General features: G+C 42.8%; 1 protein-coding gene across 1 annotated transcript; it reads right to left on the bottom strand.

The window, feature by feature from the left end:
• Positions 1-1,461: 1,461 nt before the first annotated feature.
• On the bottom strand, positions 1,462-18,415 carry mcmbp (minichromosome maintenance complex binding protein). Its single transcript, NM_001141687.1, is given in 17 exon segments — positions 1,462-2,239; positions 2,353-2,441; positions 2,687-2,851; positions 3,536-3,669; positions 4,152-4,317; positions 6,702-6,816; positions 7,103-7,226; positions 7,432-7,490; positions 7,492-7,605; positions 7,700-7,797; positions 7,990-8,129; positions 15,390-15,522; positions 16,807-16,896; positions 17,115-17,156; positions 17,491-17,631; positions 17,792-17,877; positions 18,264-18,415. Coding segments are annotated over 17 exon segments (1,881 nt in total). The 5' UTR covers positions 18,322-18,415; the 3' UTR covers positions 1,462-2,112.
• Between the last annotated feature and the right edge of the window lie 87 nt (positions 18,416-18,502).

Below are 18,502 nucleotides of genomic sequence, written 5' to 3' on the forward strand. Positions count from 1 at the left end.
TAAACTGACTTTTCATGGTTTTTGATGTTGTACTCATTTTATTGAATATTAAAATATCCTATTTATTCATATTTCTACTGTTGCAAGTCCTTTTTCCTGTTATGAAAAATATACCGTAGCTACACTGTCTTGAATAATTTCAGTAAATTGAAGGTATTAACTATTTTACATGGCCAACTGTTCTGAATCTGTTTCATGAGTTGAAGTGTGAACATTTTCACCCAACTGTCGTATTACAGTACCAGTCAAGAGTTTGGACACACCTCATTCAAGGGTTTTTCTTTGACTATTTTCTACATTGTATTAACCAAAAAAGTGTTACACAAATAAAAAATATATTTGAGATTCTTCAAAGTAGCCACCTTTTGCCTTGATGACCGCTTTGCACTCTCTTGGCATTTTCTCAACCAGCTTCACCTGGAATAATTTTCCAACAGTCTTGAAGGAGTTCCCACATATGCTGAGCACTTGTTGGCTGCTTTTCCTTCACTCTCATCCCAAACCATCTCAATTGGGTTGAGGTCGGGTGATTGTGAAGGCCAGGTCATCTGATGCAGCACTCCACTCTCCTTGGTCAAATAGCTCATACACGGCCTGGAGGTGTGTTGGGTCATTGTCCTGTTGAAAAACAAATGATAGTCCCACTAAGCGCAAACCAGATGGGATGCTGTGGTAACCATGCGCCTTGAATTCTAAATAAATCAGTGTCACCAGCAAAGCACCCCCACCTCCATGCTTCAGGGTGGGAACCACACATGCGGAGATCCTCCGTTCAACTACACTGCATTTCACATACACGGCGGTTAGAACCAAAAATCTCAAAATTGGACTCCTCAGACCAAAAGACATTTCTACCGGTCTAATGTCCATTGCTCGTGTTTCTTGGCCCAAACAAGTCTCTTATTGGTGTCCTTTAGTAGTGGTGGTTTCTTGGCAGCAATTTGACCATGAAGGCCTGATTCAGTCTCCGCTGAACAGTTGATGTTGAGGTGTGTCCGCTAACATTTATTTGGGCTGCAATTTCTGAAGCTGGTAACTCTAATGAACTGATCCTCTGCATCAGAGGTAACTATGGGTTTTCTTTTCCTGTGGCGGTCCTCATGAGACAGTTTATCATAGCGCTTGGTTTTTGTGACTGCACTTAAAACGTTCAAAGCTCTTAATTTTCCGCATTCCAGGTGACTACCTCATGAAGCTGGTTGAGAGAATGACAAGCGTGTAAAGCTGTTAAGGCAAAGGGTGGCTCCTTTGAAGAATCTCTAAGATGTTTTACACTTTTTTGGTTACATAATTCCATGTGTGTTATTTCATAGTTTTGATGTCTTCACTATTATTCTACAATGTAGATACAAAAAGAAATACCCTTGAGGACAGTAGGTGTCCAAACTTGACTGGTACTGTATATATGCATTTGGGTCCGAATCTAGGGTATCCCTTAAAATAATTAGCCCAAAATAAATGTCAAGCTGTCCATATTTTAATGAGTGCAAACAATCATTCACAAACTGATCCCATAAAGCAAGAATTACATTTTGGGGAAGCTCATTCAGCAAATCATGATTGTATTCACTCCTGAGAACTTTCAGGCATGAGATGGGGAGAATAAAATATGATCTCAAAATGCCCTATTTACATATACTTTCAATACCAGATCCAACATGTTGATCTAAGAACGACAACATTTGGTCTAGAGTAAGGGGAGAAAAGTCAACATTGGCTTCGCATATATTTTGCATTAGTTCAAACTTACCTGGACTGAATCCCAAATGTAAACAGTACTTCAATGGAGTTTAAGGCAGTAACATACAAAGCACTCAAAATATCCCACAGTACAATTAGTCATGTCATTTTGTTTTGCCAGGATTTAAAAAAAAATTCTTATTCGAGAAATTGCAAATATGACAACTGATAAAAAGCTTATCCTGATCTCTCAATACCAAAGCAAAAAAGCTAAATAGAATCCCAGTGCTATGAAAAAGAACAAACTTTTGTACATAAAAGTTTTATTAAGTTGAACTTTTCAACAAAAAAATTGCTCTTCTAGTATCAAAATGAAAAATGTTTGTTCCACATAACATATTTTTTATTTCCACACCGGATGGGTGTTTGTGATTAAGGCTCGTTGCCATTGAGACTCTTCTGTTGTTCGGTCCTGCTCCTGCGAAGCATGTCTATGTGCTTGGCTCTCATCCATCCATCTCGGGAAAGGGTGGTCTGTCCCATACTTAAGGACAGCAACCTGGGGACAAACGTTACGCCGACTTAGCTACAGAAAATGATTGCTTAACTTGAGGAGCGTGTCATGCTGAATGAAGACGTCAGGACAGGTACGGCCGAATAACTTTCACGTACCTTGCGACAACAAGCATCCTATGCAGGTCCTCTGCGGTGACGCTCTGGGGGTCATCTTTGCGCATGTCAACAAAGTCATCCTCAACTGCCTGTGGAAAAAAGTAACAAGGCAACTGAATAAGATTGAACAAAAATAAGAAACAAATTAGGCCAATTTCTATAGAAAACAGAGGGAGTGGTCGCAGTAACCACAGGTCTTGGAAACCTGCTACCTTACCACGACCTTAAACAAAAACACCTTGACTGAGCTTAACTATTCAATATTGCTTTCAGCACAGAAGCTGGGTTCATAACAAAAGGTTTGGAAACCTGAGAAATCTAAAGTAGCATTCACCTTGGTGACCTCATCAGAGATGCTGTAGTCGAGGGTACGGGCCAGACTCAGGTACACACGGAACTTGTTCATCTGTGACGTGAACTGTGCCATGTGGATGGTAGTGAGATACTCCTCCATGTTGGGTGGGGTCACCTGGGGCTGTAGGGGCACCTGGCAGTCCGACTGTGGAATGGGAGCAGAGATTCTATGAGTTTCCTGTAACGGCCCGAGAAAGATTCAGACCATCCAGTCAATGGGAGTGTGGCAAATATGTTGACGAGGTATTTGCAGGAAGTCCTCATGTCGAGGGCTTGATTTCAAACCTCTGGTGCTAGTAGGCACTGGTTCACTTAAACCGAGTTGGTGTGTATATAAAACTTCATCAGCTCATTTCACAACACGTACTCATCATCGACAGGAAAATTAACTTGTGACCATCTGCTCCCACAGTTGTTTATGACACACTCACCCTGCCCTTCACTGTGGCGTGGCCTGATAGACGGGCCTATCCCGACGCCTCTGGCCAGGATTGTCCCGGTGCCACAGCTGCAGCCATAGCAACTCCATTCGACCGACACACAGAAATAGCACACAGCGCATTCCTTTGGCAACACGGTGAGGCCAAGTTCTAAAGCCAGACCATACGCTGCTAGGGGGCTGGGGTGACCAATGGGCAGTGAGAATGGGCAGCATGGTGGCGCTGGTTGGAAACAACCCCATGGCATTTGACACGTGTCAGTCTCCTGACATCCTGGCTGAAACCTAACCCCTGCACGCACGCGGACACACACACACACACACACCCCCCCACTTACGCCCTCTGGTGTGTGGGCCTTGCCTCCTCAGACCCTCTTGTTTTGTACTCACCGGCAGCAGCGATCGGCCCTCTGATGTGACGAGCACGTTAATATTGCAGGGGAATTCCATCTGGTGGTAGCTGAAGTCATAATCGACCTTCTGCCAAGAGATCAGGTTCCCCAGGGCAGTGATGTTCCGCACACCTACAGCACACACGGATATCTATGGACATCTCGCCACGGCACAAAGCTATTCAACGGATTACATGACATTGCACTACCGGCAATTGGTAAACCAAATGAATTCATTAATATACCCCGGACTTCGCACACAAAAGCTAGAGGCACTCCGATATCTGCTGCGCGCTCGTCTTAAAAATGTGTTCCCAGTCACCGTAGTTCTTTCGCCCTGCCCAGAAACAACCCCTTGTCCCTACCACCTATCCCCACTTGTGGACATCTGAGAGGATAAGACGGGTACAAGCAATGTGGAAAATTCCACCTAGCCTATCAGAGGGCAAGTTGGAGCAATCGCCACATTATGAACACCTATCAAATCCTCTCAGATCTACACGAGTGTCCGAGCTTAAAAGTTGTTTCTTGGCAGGGCCTCAGTTTCTTGCCCTAGTGGCTCAGGGTCAAAGCCCTAGTTGCGGCCCGTAGTTCACAGTTCCCCCTCCTCTTACCTGAGCTGTCCAGTTGACCCTGCTCCAGCTGCGTCTCATCCAGGAAGAGGGAGGTGTTCCTGGCCAGCTGCAAGGCTCCACTCACCAGCCGGTTGGCCACGTAGTCCTTCTTAGGCACCAGACGCATGCTGTTCATTGTGTGGAGGCTCATACTGAGACGGTAAGACTAACGGGGAGAAGAAAAACGGTAACCGAAGTTAGTTTATCAATGTACAGTGTCTGTCGGTTCAAGTCTTGTAATGCATGTCGTGTGATACATTATACTCATGCAATGTACAATACATGACCAAAAGTATGTGGACACCTGCTTGTCGAACATCTCATTCCAAAATCACGGGGATTAATATGGAGTTGGTCTCCTCTTTTCTGCTATAACAGCCTCCACTCTTCTGGGAAGGCTTTCCACTAGATGTTGGAACATTGCTGCGGGGACTTGCTTCCATTCAGCCAATAGCATTAGTGAGGTTGGGCACAGATGTTGGGCGATTACGCCTGGCTCGCAGTCGGCGGTCCAATTCATCCCAAAGGTGTTCGATGGGCTTGAGGTCAGGGCTGTGTGCAGACCAGTCAAGGTTTTCCACACCTATCTCAACAAACCACTTATGTATGGACCTCGCTTTGTGCACGGGGCTATTGTAATGCTGAAACAGTAAAGGGCCTTCCCCAAACTGTTGCCACAAAGTTGGAAGCACAGAATCGTCTACAATATCATTGTATGCTGTAGCGTTAAGATCTCTCTTCACTGGAACTAAGGGGCCTAGCCGGAACCATGAAAAACAGCCCCAGATCATAATTCCTCCTCCACAAAACTTTACAGTTGGCACTACGCATTGGAGCAGGTAGCGTTCTCCTGGCATCAGCCAAACCCAGATTCATCCATCGGACTGCCAGATGGTGAAGTGAGATTCATCACTCCAGAGAATGCGTTTCTACCGCTCCAGAGTCCAATGGCGGCGAGCTTTACACCCCTCCAGCCGACGCATGGCATTGCGCATGGTGATCTTAGGCTTGTGTGCGGCCATGGAAACCCATTTCATGAAGCTCCCGATGAACAGTTCTTGTGCTGACGCTGCTTCCAGAGGCAGTTTGGAACTCGGTAGCGAGTGTTGCAACTGAGAACAGACGATTTTGACGTTCTACCCGCTTCAGTACTTGGCGGTCCCGTTCTGTGAGTTTGTGTGGCCTACCACTTCGCGCCTGAACCATTGTTGCTGCTATATGTTTCCACTTCACAATAAACAGCACTTACAGTTGACCGGGGATGCTCTAGCAGTGCAGAAACTTGACTAACTGACTTGTTGGAAAGGTGGCATCCTATGACGGTGCCACGTTGAAAGTCACTGAGCTCTTCAGTAAGGCCATGTTTGTCTATGGAGATTGCATGGCGGTGTGCTCGATTTTATACAACGGTCAGCAACGGGTGTCGGTGAAATAGCGGAATCCACTAATCTGAAAGGGTGTCCACATACACTACTGTTCAAAAGTTTGGGGTCACTTAGATTTCCTTGTTAATGAAAGAAAAACTAAAATGTTTATACATTAAAATAACATCAAATTGATTAGAAATACAGTGTAGACATTGTCAATGTTCTAAATGACTATTGTAGCTGGAAACGGCAGATTTTTAATAGAATATCTACATAGGTGTACAGAGGGCCATTATCAGCAACCATCACTCCTGTGTTCCAATGGCACGTTGTGTTAGCTAATCCAAGTTTATTGTTTTAAATGATAAACGTTTTGCTCCAGATACTCAACTAGTCTAAAGAAGGACAGTTTTATTGCTTCTTTAATCAGAACAACTGTTTTCAGCTGTGCTAACATTATTGCAAAAGGGTTTTCTAATGGTCAATTAGCCTTTTTAAAATGATAAACTTGGATTAGCTAACACAACGTGCCATTGGAACACAGGAGTGATGGTTGCTGATAATGGGTCTTCTGTACGCCTATGTAGCTATTCCATTACAAATATATATATATATTTAAATTAGCCGTTTCCAGCAACAATAGGCATTTACAACATTAACAATGTCTACACTATTTCTGATCAATTTGATGTCATTTTAAAATGGACAAAAAAAAAAAAAACATTTTCTTTCATTAACAAGGACATTTCTACGTGACCCCAAACTTTTGAACGGTAGTGTACTTTTTGTATAAAGAGTGTATGTTCGCAAGCAAATTTCTCTTTGGGATATGTACACATACAAACTGTCAAACTCCAAAGCCACTGCCCTCAGATTCGGAACAAGCAATGTTACCCACGAGCCCATGGATCCCTAATTGTCATCCTAGAGATCTACAAAGTATGCCTTCTTTCAGAATCTAATCTAATAGTGACCTTAAGTGGATGGCTAAATTCATTTAGTCATGACGATGAAGAAACTGTACTGCCACACTTCAGGCAGGAGTTGCATGTCAGTGTTCTACTCAATATTAATCTCAATTACTAGTGGCACCCAGACGTGCTGCGACATCTCAATTCATAATCTCAAGTAACAGTCAAACCAGTTGATTTAACACGGACCACGATAAAGAATATTAACTCACACAAGGCACCAGCTGCTGGATGATCTGATAGAGTCGCTCTGTGTAGGAGTTGAGCGGGCAGCCACTCAGATTCAGGGTGAATTTACCCAAAGGCAGGACATCCCGCCTGGTATACCTGTGATGACAGAGAACCACACAATCACTATCAGGAACCACCTTGGAGCTTGTTACAATAAAGAGTTGTGGTGGTACTTACTATGCACTACAAATGGAGTCGTAAATAGAGAAAGAAAACATACATAAATGTATCTCTGGCACGGTTTCCCGGACCCAGATTAAGCCTAGTTCTGGATTAAAAATCATTGTCAAATGGAGAACGTCCATTGAAATGTTTTATGCCAGGACTAAGCTCACGCTGGGTTTGGGGAAACCATCCCTTTGTGTATGGAGTGCACACGCACACGTTAGAGATGAGGTGCAGTAAGAGGTACTCGGCAGCCAGTCCGTCTCCCAGAAGAACGTGAGTGAGGTAAGCAAGCAGCTCTGCCCTCACAGATGCCATCTCGACCAGGAAAGAGGATACAACTGAGAAGGTGAGACACAAAAGTTTAAAACAGACACTCCACATAACAGTTAAGGAACACTATAATTTGATTTTCTTTTTTAAAAGCATACAATTCAGGTCCAAACTCAGATTTTTCGCATAAATCATTCATTGATGTCAGTGGGAGAATTGCACCGCCCTCAGTGAATACAAGTAAATGTATATTGTGATGTGTCCCAGTCTTACAGGCGCTGTGGTCCTCTGTGGGAGCAGAGGGCAGAAGGGGGTTGTTGTGTTGCAGGGGGACGGGCGTACAGCATGTGGAGACGGGGCACCAGTGAAGCAGGGGGGTCATGAGCTCTCTGTTCCTCTGGACTCTCCATACTCTCGCTGGGGTTTAGCAGCAACGACGAGGGGTCTCTGCGTGGATACACAATGCTGTGAGCAATACGGACGCCCAAAACGCAACTAAAACGAAACAAACCTCATTTAAAAAGAAACTCAAGCGCCCTACTTTTCTTCCCCCAGCACAGTCAGGACTGGGTTGACGGAGAGAATCCCGTAGATCTCCAGTGTGTCGTTCAGTTTGAAGCTGTCCAACCCCTCATAGACCTGTCAACAGAGCACCTGGTGAGTCAGAGTCAATGGGATCTTTGGGATCACTTGACTATTCTGACACACAAATAGGCTAGTCCCTTGATAAAGCTTAGTTACAAAACCCAGGCAAAATATTATATAAATCAACCACTGGACAGGCTGGGCCTAAAAAATTAAAATCACCCAGGATGATTTGGTTTGTTTTACCTTCACTAGACAGGCTGGCCCCCTCTCCCCCGGCAGGGGAAAGTTGAGGTCCAGATGGGAGGAACAGTCTGAGGGGGCAGTTGTCTGGCTGGAGGGGGCTTCGGTCTCCTGCCGCTTGGAGTCCCCGTTGCCATGGGGCTCTGTAAATAGAAGAGAGAACGGTTGGTATAGTGGTTTCTCAATTAAAAAGTTGAGAGTTTATGCCGCGACACTGTGGCAGATAGTGGTAAATTGCATCATTCCGCCACACTATCACAAGGGGGAGTTAGAACACTGATTATGCTTTTGGTTTCTCTCCCTCGAAAAACACAGAAAGAAATCTAAGATTTCATACTGGCTTTATTTACCAGTGTGGAAATACCGATAGCCCCTTTTGATGATGGGAGTTTCTGAAACACGGACTCCTCCTTTGCTGATGTGAAGAAGAAACTGAAGAGTCTTGCGAGGAAACGGACGGAAAAAAGGTTGCCCATATTTTCAAGAGCTGAGCCATTGAATTTGTTTTAATTATTAAAATGTACTTGTTTATTTAGACAATTTAATGTATTTGTTTAGGCTTGGCCTATTTAGTAGGCTATTTTGGGGCATAAAGCTATATTTGTCAGCGTAAAGCTCAGTGACTCACTCATTTGTGGCCCTGGATCAAAATAAATAAGACATTCTTTCTGATAGTCTAATAAAACGTATTTTTTGCCAAGTTAATCTGCTCAATTATTTGTGACATTAATGGTTACAATGAAGAATGTAAACGAAATAAATCCTATTCATAATCAGATTCGTGTTGGGAGCTGTACTTTTCCTTATTTTTTTGTTACATTACAAAAACATCACACAATGATCAACTACATCACACCTGCTCAGCTCCACATGCTCACACACCACCCCCATCTTCAGCATGACTCTCCACCACATGGCCTCAAACGGCAACATTTTGTTTCTCTCCGTTGCCCACGCACTTTCAACATTTAGATAATAAAGCATTTGACCTTTCCATTGTGTTAATGTAATATTGGTCGATTTCCAGTTAAGTATAGTTTTTTTTTCCCTCAAGATGATTGACAAGGAAAGTATCCTCCAACCCATCGGGTATCTCGCTGCACGCACCTTCACATACCACGTCTTGAAATACGCTGACAGACAGATTAAGGAAAAGTACATTTACATTGTAATACTTCTGACAGACAACTTTCTAACTCCGCCCATAACTTTTGGACTTCATAACGTTGCAAGGCGGCACGGATTATTTTGACCGAATGGAAAATGAACCTGGTAATCTAATTGAATTGGCTGCCCGACCTAAGACCTACAGGTTTAACCTTCTGAATGGATGATTATACTCAAGAAAATGGCCGACTTACGAGTTCCGAGAGTCAATCCATTCCCCAACAATACAACAAATTGATTCAGGGGCGGAAATCCCGGGGGGACGGGGGGGACACGACCCCCCCATCCTGGGAAAAATATGATTTGTCCCCCCCAATATATCACTGAAACATAACTATGTAATTTAAATAATATTAATAATACGCAATGAAAGCAATTGTGCCGATTATAGACACTTAATAGCGCGTTTTTAAGTTTCAAAAGATTGAGACCCCCCCGCCCTTTGCCTCACAATGGTTCGATCCACTGCCAGTTCCTTAGTTTGCACGTAACTGCCGTGAGGTTCAACAAGTCAATCGCGCACACACACACTAGCTGAATATGCAGAGCTAGCGCGCAAATATTAACTATTAAGCTAGCTAGTACCTATTCCATTTATGTGGCGTCGTCAAAGATGGAATCAGCATGCAGATGATGTAAGTTAGTGCTTCAAAGTCCCTGTGATAAGGTTAGCGATAAACTGAAGTCCAAACTGAACAGAACTACACTCTCTTCTACCATTGTCTTAAATATATTTAATGGTCTCGTTGCAAAAGCTAAATTGTCGCAAGGGAACTTTTTTATTTATTTTATTTCACCTTTATTTAACCCGGGTAGCAAAGATTATAGCAAACACCACTGAAAGTGAATTGGTGCTCGCTAGCTTTGCAAATTCAGCTATTGTTGGAAGCCAGCCAATATGAAACAAACTATTAAAACTACAAAAGGTTGCAGCATATGTTGTGTAAATGGTGAACTCATACAGCTGTCAACTGTTGTCATTTTAATCCGTTTCACATTTTCTAGCTACCTTTTAGATCGAAGCCCAAATAGAATGATTGAAGATGATAGAAGCCCATCTCCTACTGTAAATAACCTACACACTGTGTGTGTAGCCAGCCAGCCAGCCAGGTAGAAAAATAAAAGACGGACATCAGAGTATTTTTCAATACACCAAAACGCATAGTAAGAACCCTAGTAACCCTAATATCTCAAAGACTAGTTGATAAAATGTTCATAAGAAAGAAATGAAATTCTAATGGAAATGTTTCACAATGATGTCATTAGGCAGAGCAGGCAACAGATGGCACACAGACAGCAGAGTTGGGGACAGATATGCAGGGACAGACTGGCAGAGACAGGGAGTCTCAGGTAAGTTTGTTGAGTCTTTGTTTGGCAACATTATGAAAGGTTCTCAATTTTTTTGACTTGTAAAATTGGAACATAATTGGAATATGCCATGGATACCCCCACTCTCAACTTTAACAAATCTTAGTTCAGTCACCAGTTTAAGGCAATGGTATTGCTGTTGTGATTAGTTGTGTAGTTTTGGGTACCGGTAGTTAGGAGTACGGCAAACACCTTATTTCTTTGGTTCCTCAATATACATTTACCATATTACAATGTAGGCTATGTGTTACAGCACTACTTTTGGTGTCCCCCTCAGGAATTGCTCGAGAAAATTTAATGTAATTGTCCCCTCCAAAGTGGATATCAGATTTTCGCCCCTGTTTGGAACCACGTAGTTGTCTAGTGAAGAGTAGGCTGTTCGCTCGCCTCCGAGGCGAGTGTGGCCTCTGACGCAATTTAGTAAATCAACAAGATTCATAAGTATTTTTTTCACAAAAGCTGGCCTTATTTTATCTGCAGTTTTCAGCTGGGAACTGTCCCACTCCATGGTGAATTGCACCCTCTGCACGAGCACCAATGCATAACAAAAAAATGTTTAATAAATCTGAATCCACATGTCAAGTGTAATTGCGCCATTGTATTTACCCAAGTTCTCAACTCTGGGACAACCCGCCAGTTGATTTTTTTTGCCCGATGCAAGACTCTAGCGCAAGAGAGAGAGAGACTCTCGGACAGAACAATTCCCACCTCCATTCATTTACAAAGGGTTAGTCTAATAGCTCGGCTAGGTGTGAAAAATCCCCCAATTTGTGCTACAGTTTAGGATACAGATCACCGACTGACCTATTGTAAAGCGCAGCCTAACGGCCAAAAAAGGGCAAACTTGAAATGAATTCAAGGCTGAAGTCCTCTAAAGTTTTACATTTCGAACACAATATCACAGTCCTGATTTTACCTAACAAAAAAAAACGCATCAACCCCTAAAAAAAGTGTCCATTTATTATAATCCACATAATTCAAACAAAATGAGCTGTAGTGAGAGAGAGACTGGGAATGCTAAAGATTATCAGAAATAATGTGTCGTTAACCCTTCTTTATAGTACAACTTATTTTGAAGGAAAGCCACAAATGAGTGAGTCAGTCAGTCCTACGCGGAAAAGTAAATCCACGGTTCTGAAACAATCTTCAGTGCGCCATTGAATTGGAGCCTTTCCCTATATGTTACTTTGTGCACAATAGCGAATTGAGGAGCGAGTAAACAACTTAATTAGGCTATTTATTTATAGACCTATCTTAAATGCGCCTGGCTTTATAAATGTTGCCTGTTTGAGTTTGTTTAATAGCCTACTGATTCCGTGAGCACCAAGCCTCACGCAAACTCAAAATGTTGGATAAAGCAATTTCACAAATCCGGCTGATTTTAAAATCATTGCTATGGTGTAATAAAGACAGAAAATAATATGCAAGCAGCTCTCGCTCCTCTACCCTCCTTGTTCTTTATCTCCTTATTGTTATTACTTATTATAATAATGATCATAATTGTAATGTCTTCATGCATTTTATAACCATCATTGAGCTGTAGGCCTAAGAGCGCATCCTTTTTAGCCTCAATACCATAACTTGCTATGCGTGACGCATCTCCAGTCATAAGAGTTCCACCTAGTCGACAGATATTTAGGAGACCTCATATGCTGTCCTAACAGTTAAGAGTTACCAGTAGGTGTATTGATTATAGAAAAAGGTAGCGAGTCAGTAGTTCCTGCGCCAGTTCTTGCTTTGGAGTTGGTGAACATTTTTTTATATGATCAGCCCATAAATAATCTAGACCTATACGCAACAGTATCTCTTGAGCTTTTGACAAGGATTTTACATGAGGCCTAATTCACACGATATGCCCGAAAATACTAATAACCACTAGGCTAATAAATAATCACATTTTCCTTTCAATTAACTTATGTTACTTCAAGTTATCAATTTGGAACGCACACAAAAGCGATTTAGAGTTGAAGGGGAGTGTCGAGTGTGTTGATATAAATGGTAATATTATCTAAATTCCTCTTTCAACCGGCATAATGCTGTATGATTCAGTGCATTGCCAATCACATCACTAAAAAATATGAGAATTGAGAGCCTCCCGAGTGGTGCAGTGGTCTAAGGTACTGCATCGCAGTGCTAGCTGCGTCACTACAGATCCTGGTTCGATCCCAGGCTGTGTTGCAGCCGGCAGCGACCGGGAGACCCATTTGGCGGCGCACAATTGGCCCAGCGTCCGGGTTAGGGGAGAATTGGTTAAATAAGGTTATGAATACCAACAGATCAGGCAATAATTATGAGCATGCAGCAGAGTTCACAGCTGGCGATGCCCCCAACTGCAGGCCAGGTGTTACGTTACTGCCTTATTCTAAAATGTATTAATCTACACACAATACCACGAGGAAAAATAAAAAAACATTTTTGTAAATTTATGAAAAATATAAAAACGGAAATATTACATTTACATAAGTATTCAGACCCTTTACTCAGTATTTTGTTGAAGCACCTTTGGCAGCGATTACAGCCTAAAGTCTTAGGTTTGACACTACAAGCTTGGTACACCTGTATTTGGGGTGTTTCTCCCATTCTTCTCTGCAGATCCTCTCAAGCTCTGTCAGGTTGGATGGGCTGAGTTGCTGCACAGCTATTTTCAGGTCTCTCCAGAGATGTTAGATCGGGTTCAAGTCCAGGCTCTGGCTGGGACACTCAAGGAGATTCAGACACTTCTCCCGAAGCCACTCCTGTGTTGTCTTGGCTGTGTGCTTAGGGTCGTTTTCCTTTTTGGAAGGTGAACCTTGACCCCAGCCTGAGCGCTCTAGACCAGGTTTTCATCAAGGATCTCCCTGTACTTTATACCGTTCATCTATGCCTTGATCCTGACTAGTCTTTCAGTCGCTGCCGCTGCAAAACATCCCCACAGCTTAATGCTGCCATCACCACGCTTCACACCGTAGGGATGGTGCCAGGTTTCCTCCAGATGCGACGCTTGGCATTCAGGCCAAAGAGTTCAATCTTGGTTTCATCAGACCAGAGAATCTTGTTTCTCATGGTCAGAGTCCTTTAAGTGCCTTTTGGCAAACTCCAAGAGGGCTGTCATGTTCCTTTTACTCAAGAGTGGCTTCTGTCTGGCCACTCAACCATAAAGGCCTGATTGCTGAAGTGCTGCAGAGATGGTTGTACTTCTGAAAGGTTCTCCCATCTCCACAGAGGAACTCTGGAGCTCTGTCAGAGTGACCACCTGGTTCTTGGTCACCTCCCTGACCAATGCCCTTCTCCCCCGATTGCTCAGGTTGGCCGTGCGGCCAGCTCTAGGAAGAGTATTGATGGTTCCAAACTTCCTCCATTTAAGAATGATAGAGGCCCTTGTGTTCTTGGGGACCTTCAATGCTGCAGACATTTTTTGGTACCCTTCCCCAGATCTGTGCCTTGACGCAATCCTGTCTCGGAGCTCTATGGACAACTCCTTCGACCTCATGGCTTGGTTTTTGCTCTGACATGTACTGTCAACTGCAATCAAGTTGTAGAAACATCTCAAGGATGATCAATGGAAACAGGATGCACCTGAGCTCAATTTTGAGTCTCATAGCAAAGGGCCTGAATACTTATGTAAATAAGGGTTCTGTTTTTTTTTTATACATTCGCAAAAATTTCTATAAACACGTTTTCGCTTTGTCATTATGGGGTATTGTGTGAAACTCCCCAAATACAGGTGTGCCAAGCTTGTAGCGTCATACCCAAGAAGACTCGAGGCTGTAATCGCTGCCAAAGTTGCTTCAACAAAGTACTGAGTAAAGGGTCTGAATACTTTTATTTATATAAATTTGCAAAAATGTCTAAAAACACGTTTTTGCTTTGCCATTATGGGGTATTGTGTGTAGATTGATTTATTCATTAATTTTAGAACAAGGCTGTAACAAAATGTGGAAGAAGTCAAGGGGTCTGAATACTTTCCGATTGCACCGTGGAAAGTTCAGACCCCTTGAATTTTCCCACATTTTTTTACGTTACGCACTCCGTTGCATCAGTCCGTCTTCACTTGCAGCCTGCTTCGAAGCTGCAATGCCTGCGAGAAGGACCCGATCACGTGATGGGCATTGGCTAATAAGAATTGAGATATCTGGCGATTGGCAGCAGAGAAGGAAATGTATTACTGAAAAAAGTCAGACCATTTGGAACACAACAATAGTACAGGCAAGATTAAAAACAGTGGTATGCATTCGTGACTGCAATTTCTTCAGCCAACATGAAGTTAATTTGTTGTTTAATTATTTGTTACTTATTTTTATAACTAAAATGCTTGAATGAAATGATCAGACCAAAAGATGAGGACACAACAGTTCACCTGACAAGACTAAAGTCAATATATCACAGACCTGATTTGCCCTGACGAAAATGTACCAATGCCCGACCAACAAAACTACCTTATAAATAGGTCACGATGTATATACTCTATATCCAATGGAAAGCATACAGTATTTGTTCACCATTTTCGTTAATAAAAGACGGATAAAAAGACGAGATGGAGCAGACGTGCTCAAAGATGCCCTCTGGTGATTCAAATGAGCATTAACGGCACGCACTGTGACTCACCGAAGCACATCACAGCATCCTATACTGCGGTATGATGCAACTTCAAAAATGAGGAACCACTGTAGTACTGCTAAAACCGAGTCTTCAACCTGGCTGGACCAGCCAGGCTCATGTTCACTAGGCATGAAACTAAAGAAAAAAACTGTCCAAACCGGGGAGGTACTATCTGAATGCATGTTGTAAAAAAATATATAAAAAAACAATAAAAAGGTTTGCTACAGTGTGCCCTAACGAGCATGACTCAAACATCCAAGTAAAGCAGTTCTTAAGGGGTGTGTACCCACCTGTGTGTGGTTCTCTCTGCTTCTGGGGTTGTGTGTCCATGTCGTCGTCGTCCTCTTCGTAACTGCGCTTCTGTCTGCTTGGGACATAGGAGGTGGATGGGACAACTCTTGCCTGACTAGAACAGCCATAGCTGTGTGGCAGAGTTAAGAACAACTCCATAGCTTGAGACAGCTACTTAGGCAAACCACTGCACCTACACAAATAGTGAGCAAAATTCTGACTAATTTCAACAAACAACAAATATGGATAATCACAGAGCGTACTGCATAATCATATTCATAGAGTCAAAGTCGAATTTGGACCAAAAAGTCAGAGGATAAGCCCCTCCTCTTTTGGCAGACAGCCAAATAAAAATGCTTTGTTGAATATACAGTGTATTATTACGTAAAGTATTCAGACCCTTTACTCAGTACTTTGTTGAAGCACCTTTGGCAGCGATTACAGCCTTGAGTCTTCTTGGGTACGACACTACAGGCTTGGCGAACCTGTATTTGGGGAGTTTCTCCAATTCTTCTCTGCAGATCCTCTCTAGCTCTGTCAGGTTGGATGGGGAGCGTCACTGCACAGCTATTTTCAGGTCTCTCTAGAGATGATCGATCGGGTTCAAGTCCGGGCTCTGGCTGGGCCACTCAAGGACAATCAGCCACTCATAAGTTGTCTGTTGTCTTAGCTGTGTGCTTAGGGTCATTGTCCTTCTGTAAGGTTCTCCCATCTCCATAGAGGAACTCTGGAGCTGTCAGAGTGACCATCAGGTTCTTGGTCACCTCCCTGAACAAGTCCCGTCTCCCCTGATTGCTCAGTTTGCTCAGGAGGCCAGCTCTTGGAAGAGTCTTGGTGTCTCCAAAATTCTTCCATTTAAGAATGATGGAGGTCACTGTGTTCGTGGGGACCTTCAATGCTGCAGAAATGTTTTGGTACCCTTCCCTAGATCTGTGCCTCGACACGATCCTGTCTCGGAGCTCTACGGACCATTCCTTCGACCTCATGGCTTGGTTTTTCCTCTGACATGCACTGTCAACTGTGGGACCTTATATAGACAGGTGTGTGCCTTTCCAACTCATGTCCAATCAATTAAATTTACCACAGGTGGACTCTAATAAAGTTGAAGAAACATCTCAAGGATGATCAATGGAAACAGGATGCACCTGAGCTCAATTTTGAATCTCATAGCAAAGGGTCTGAATACTTATGTAAATCAGATATTTCTTTCTTAATTTTTTTTATAAATTTGCAAAAATGTCCAAAAACCTGTTTTTGCTTTGTCATTATGGGGTATTGTGTGTAGAACGCTGGGGATTTTTTAAAACGTTTTAATCAATTTTAGAATAATGCTGTAACGTAACAAAATGTGGTAAAAGTCAAGGGGTCTGAATACTTTCCGAAAGCACTGTATATCACAGCAGAAAGAAAGGATATCTCTTTAGCCCAAGGGCTCTCTCCTGGAATAGGGACACAATAGAAGGTCTGTCTCTCTGCAGTCACAGTGTTTCTGGAGTTCAAATCCACCTGAAGAACACAGGTAATCAAGAGCAGTCATGTGAATTTGAATCTTAAAACACTACCACTCCTGGGTTTAAACTAAATCTACATTGTAGACAACACTTGCTTACTCCGTGTCAAAATGACCTGCCCTGACTTCCATGCAAAGGTCTAATACATTAGCTACACATCTTTGAAACTATGTCTAAGTAGAGCACCAGCCAATGTTAGAGAGATGAGCTTACCCCACATTCTGTGACATCTTTGTACTTCCCACATCTCAACACCTGAGAATTGTCAGACAGACAACAACTAATGACTGGAGGAAGAGAACAAGATTGGAAAAGCTTTTTCCTACTTGCCATATACTTCCACCAATTACAGTAAATTGACTGCACTTTCAACAAGTACATAGACTGTGAACTATCTACAATACTAGAACTGATTGTTTTCACAGGGCTAGGTGAAATGCACCTTGAACAACCTATAATTTCTCAGAGTCTCATCAGCAGATTCCCATGCAGGGAAATGTCAACAGAGAACACTGACAGCAGGTGTCTGTGTAATACAGTGCATTCTGCAGCTACTGAAGCAAAGAAATGGAAGAGTGTAAGGTCTTACATTGGTCTTGGTTGAGGGGTCCACAGTCTCATACACTCCCATGTAGAACTCTGGATCAAACATGTCTTGGACCAAACAACGGAATTTCACAAGGCTGTTGGGCTTCAAGTAGTGCAAGGGCACATCGTTCAGTGAAGGAACCTGAAATGAAAACAAACACACGTACAAAAGATGTACAAAGGAAGGGTGTGCTGGATTCTATATTCATTTAAGTGTTTAGTGTACTGCTAGTTCACAGTGACCAATTTTAGTCAAATGAGAATAAATGGCATTCTTCAGAGACATTTAAAAATGTCCATACCCAGCTAAGAGATTCCTTTTCCTTCAGCTGCCCTCTGAAGTATTCCAACACTTTTTCTTCCCATTCTGGGTTAGAGTTGTTCTGGGCTGCAGGACAACAGAAGCGAAAGACAAACCACATCCGCATTATGCATGCTGATCAGCAGAAAGTCACAACACCATAAACGGGAGACGTAAACATGTGTATTGAGTAATCATAAGAAACGACTAACTATTATAATACAGAATAGAAATTCAACTAAATATGAATGACCTCCCGGAAACCTACACCACACTTAAAGCAGTTCCACGTTAGCTAACATTAGTAAGTTATTCCAGTCTCATCAGTTAGTTGATCTGGAAATCAGCTGTTTTCAAACTCGTAACTAGCTAGCTAACTGTGGCTAGCACCGGCTAGTTAGCTAGGTAGCTAGCTAAGTTCCTGAACCAGCATGGTCTCGCTAGCACCTCTTCCATGGCATTTGTCTTCTTACCAAACATCGCTTCGACAACGCCCAATGGCTTGTTTATCCAATCGTGAGACGAAGGCATTATTTACCAGTAAATCGTTTGGAAGGCCGATAAAATAAACTACAGAAAATATTAATAATTATTCCTCAACAACTTTATCTCTCTCGCTCTCCTGCAGTGCACAGCTCAGTCCGCGTTCACACTGGCGGGAAAATTGCGTCACTAGAAATGAGAACGCAACGCCCTCGTAGTCGCTGCATCT

This window comes from Salmo salar, chromosome ssa18 (genome assembly GCF_905237065.1).
Source record: "Salmo salar chromosome ssa18, Ssal_v3.1, whole genome shotgun sequence".
NCBI lineage: Eukaryota > Metazoa > Chordata > Actinopteri > Salmoniformes > Salmonidae > Salmo > Salmo salar.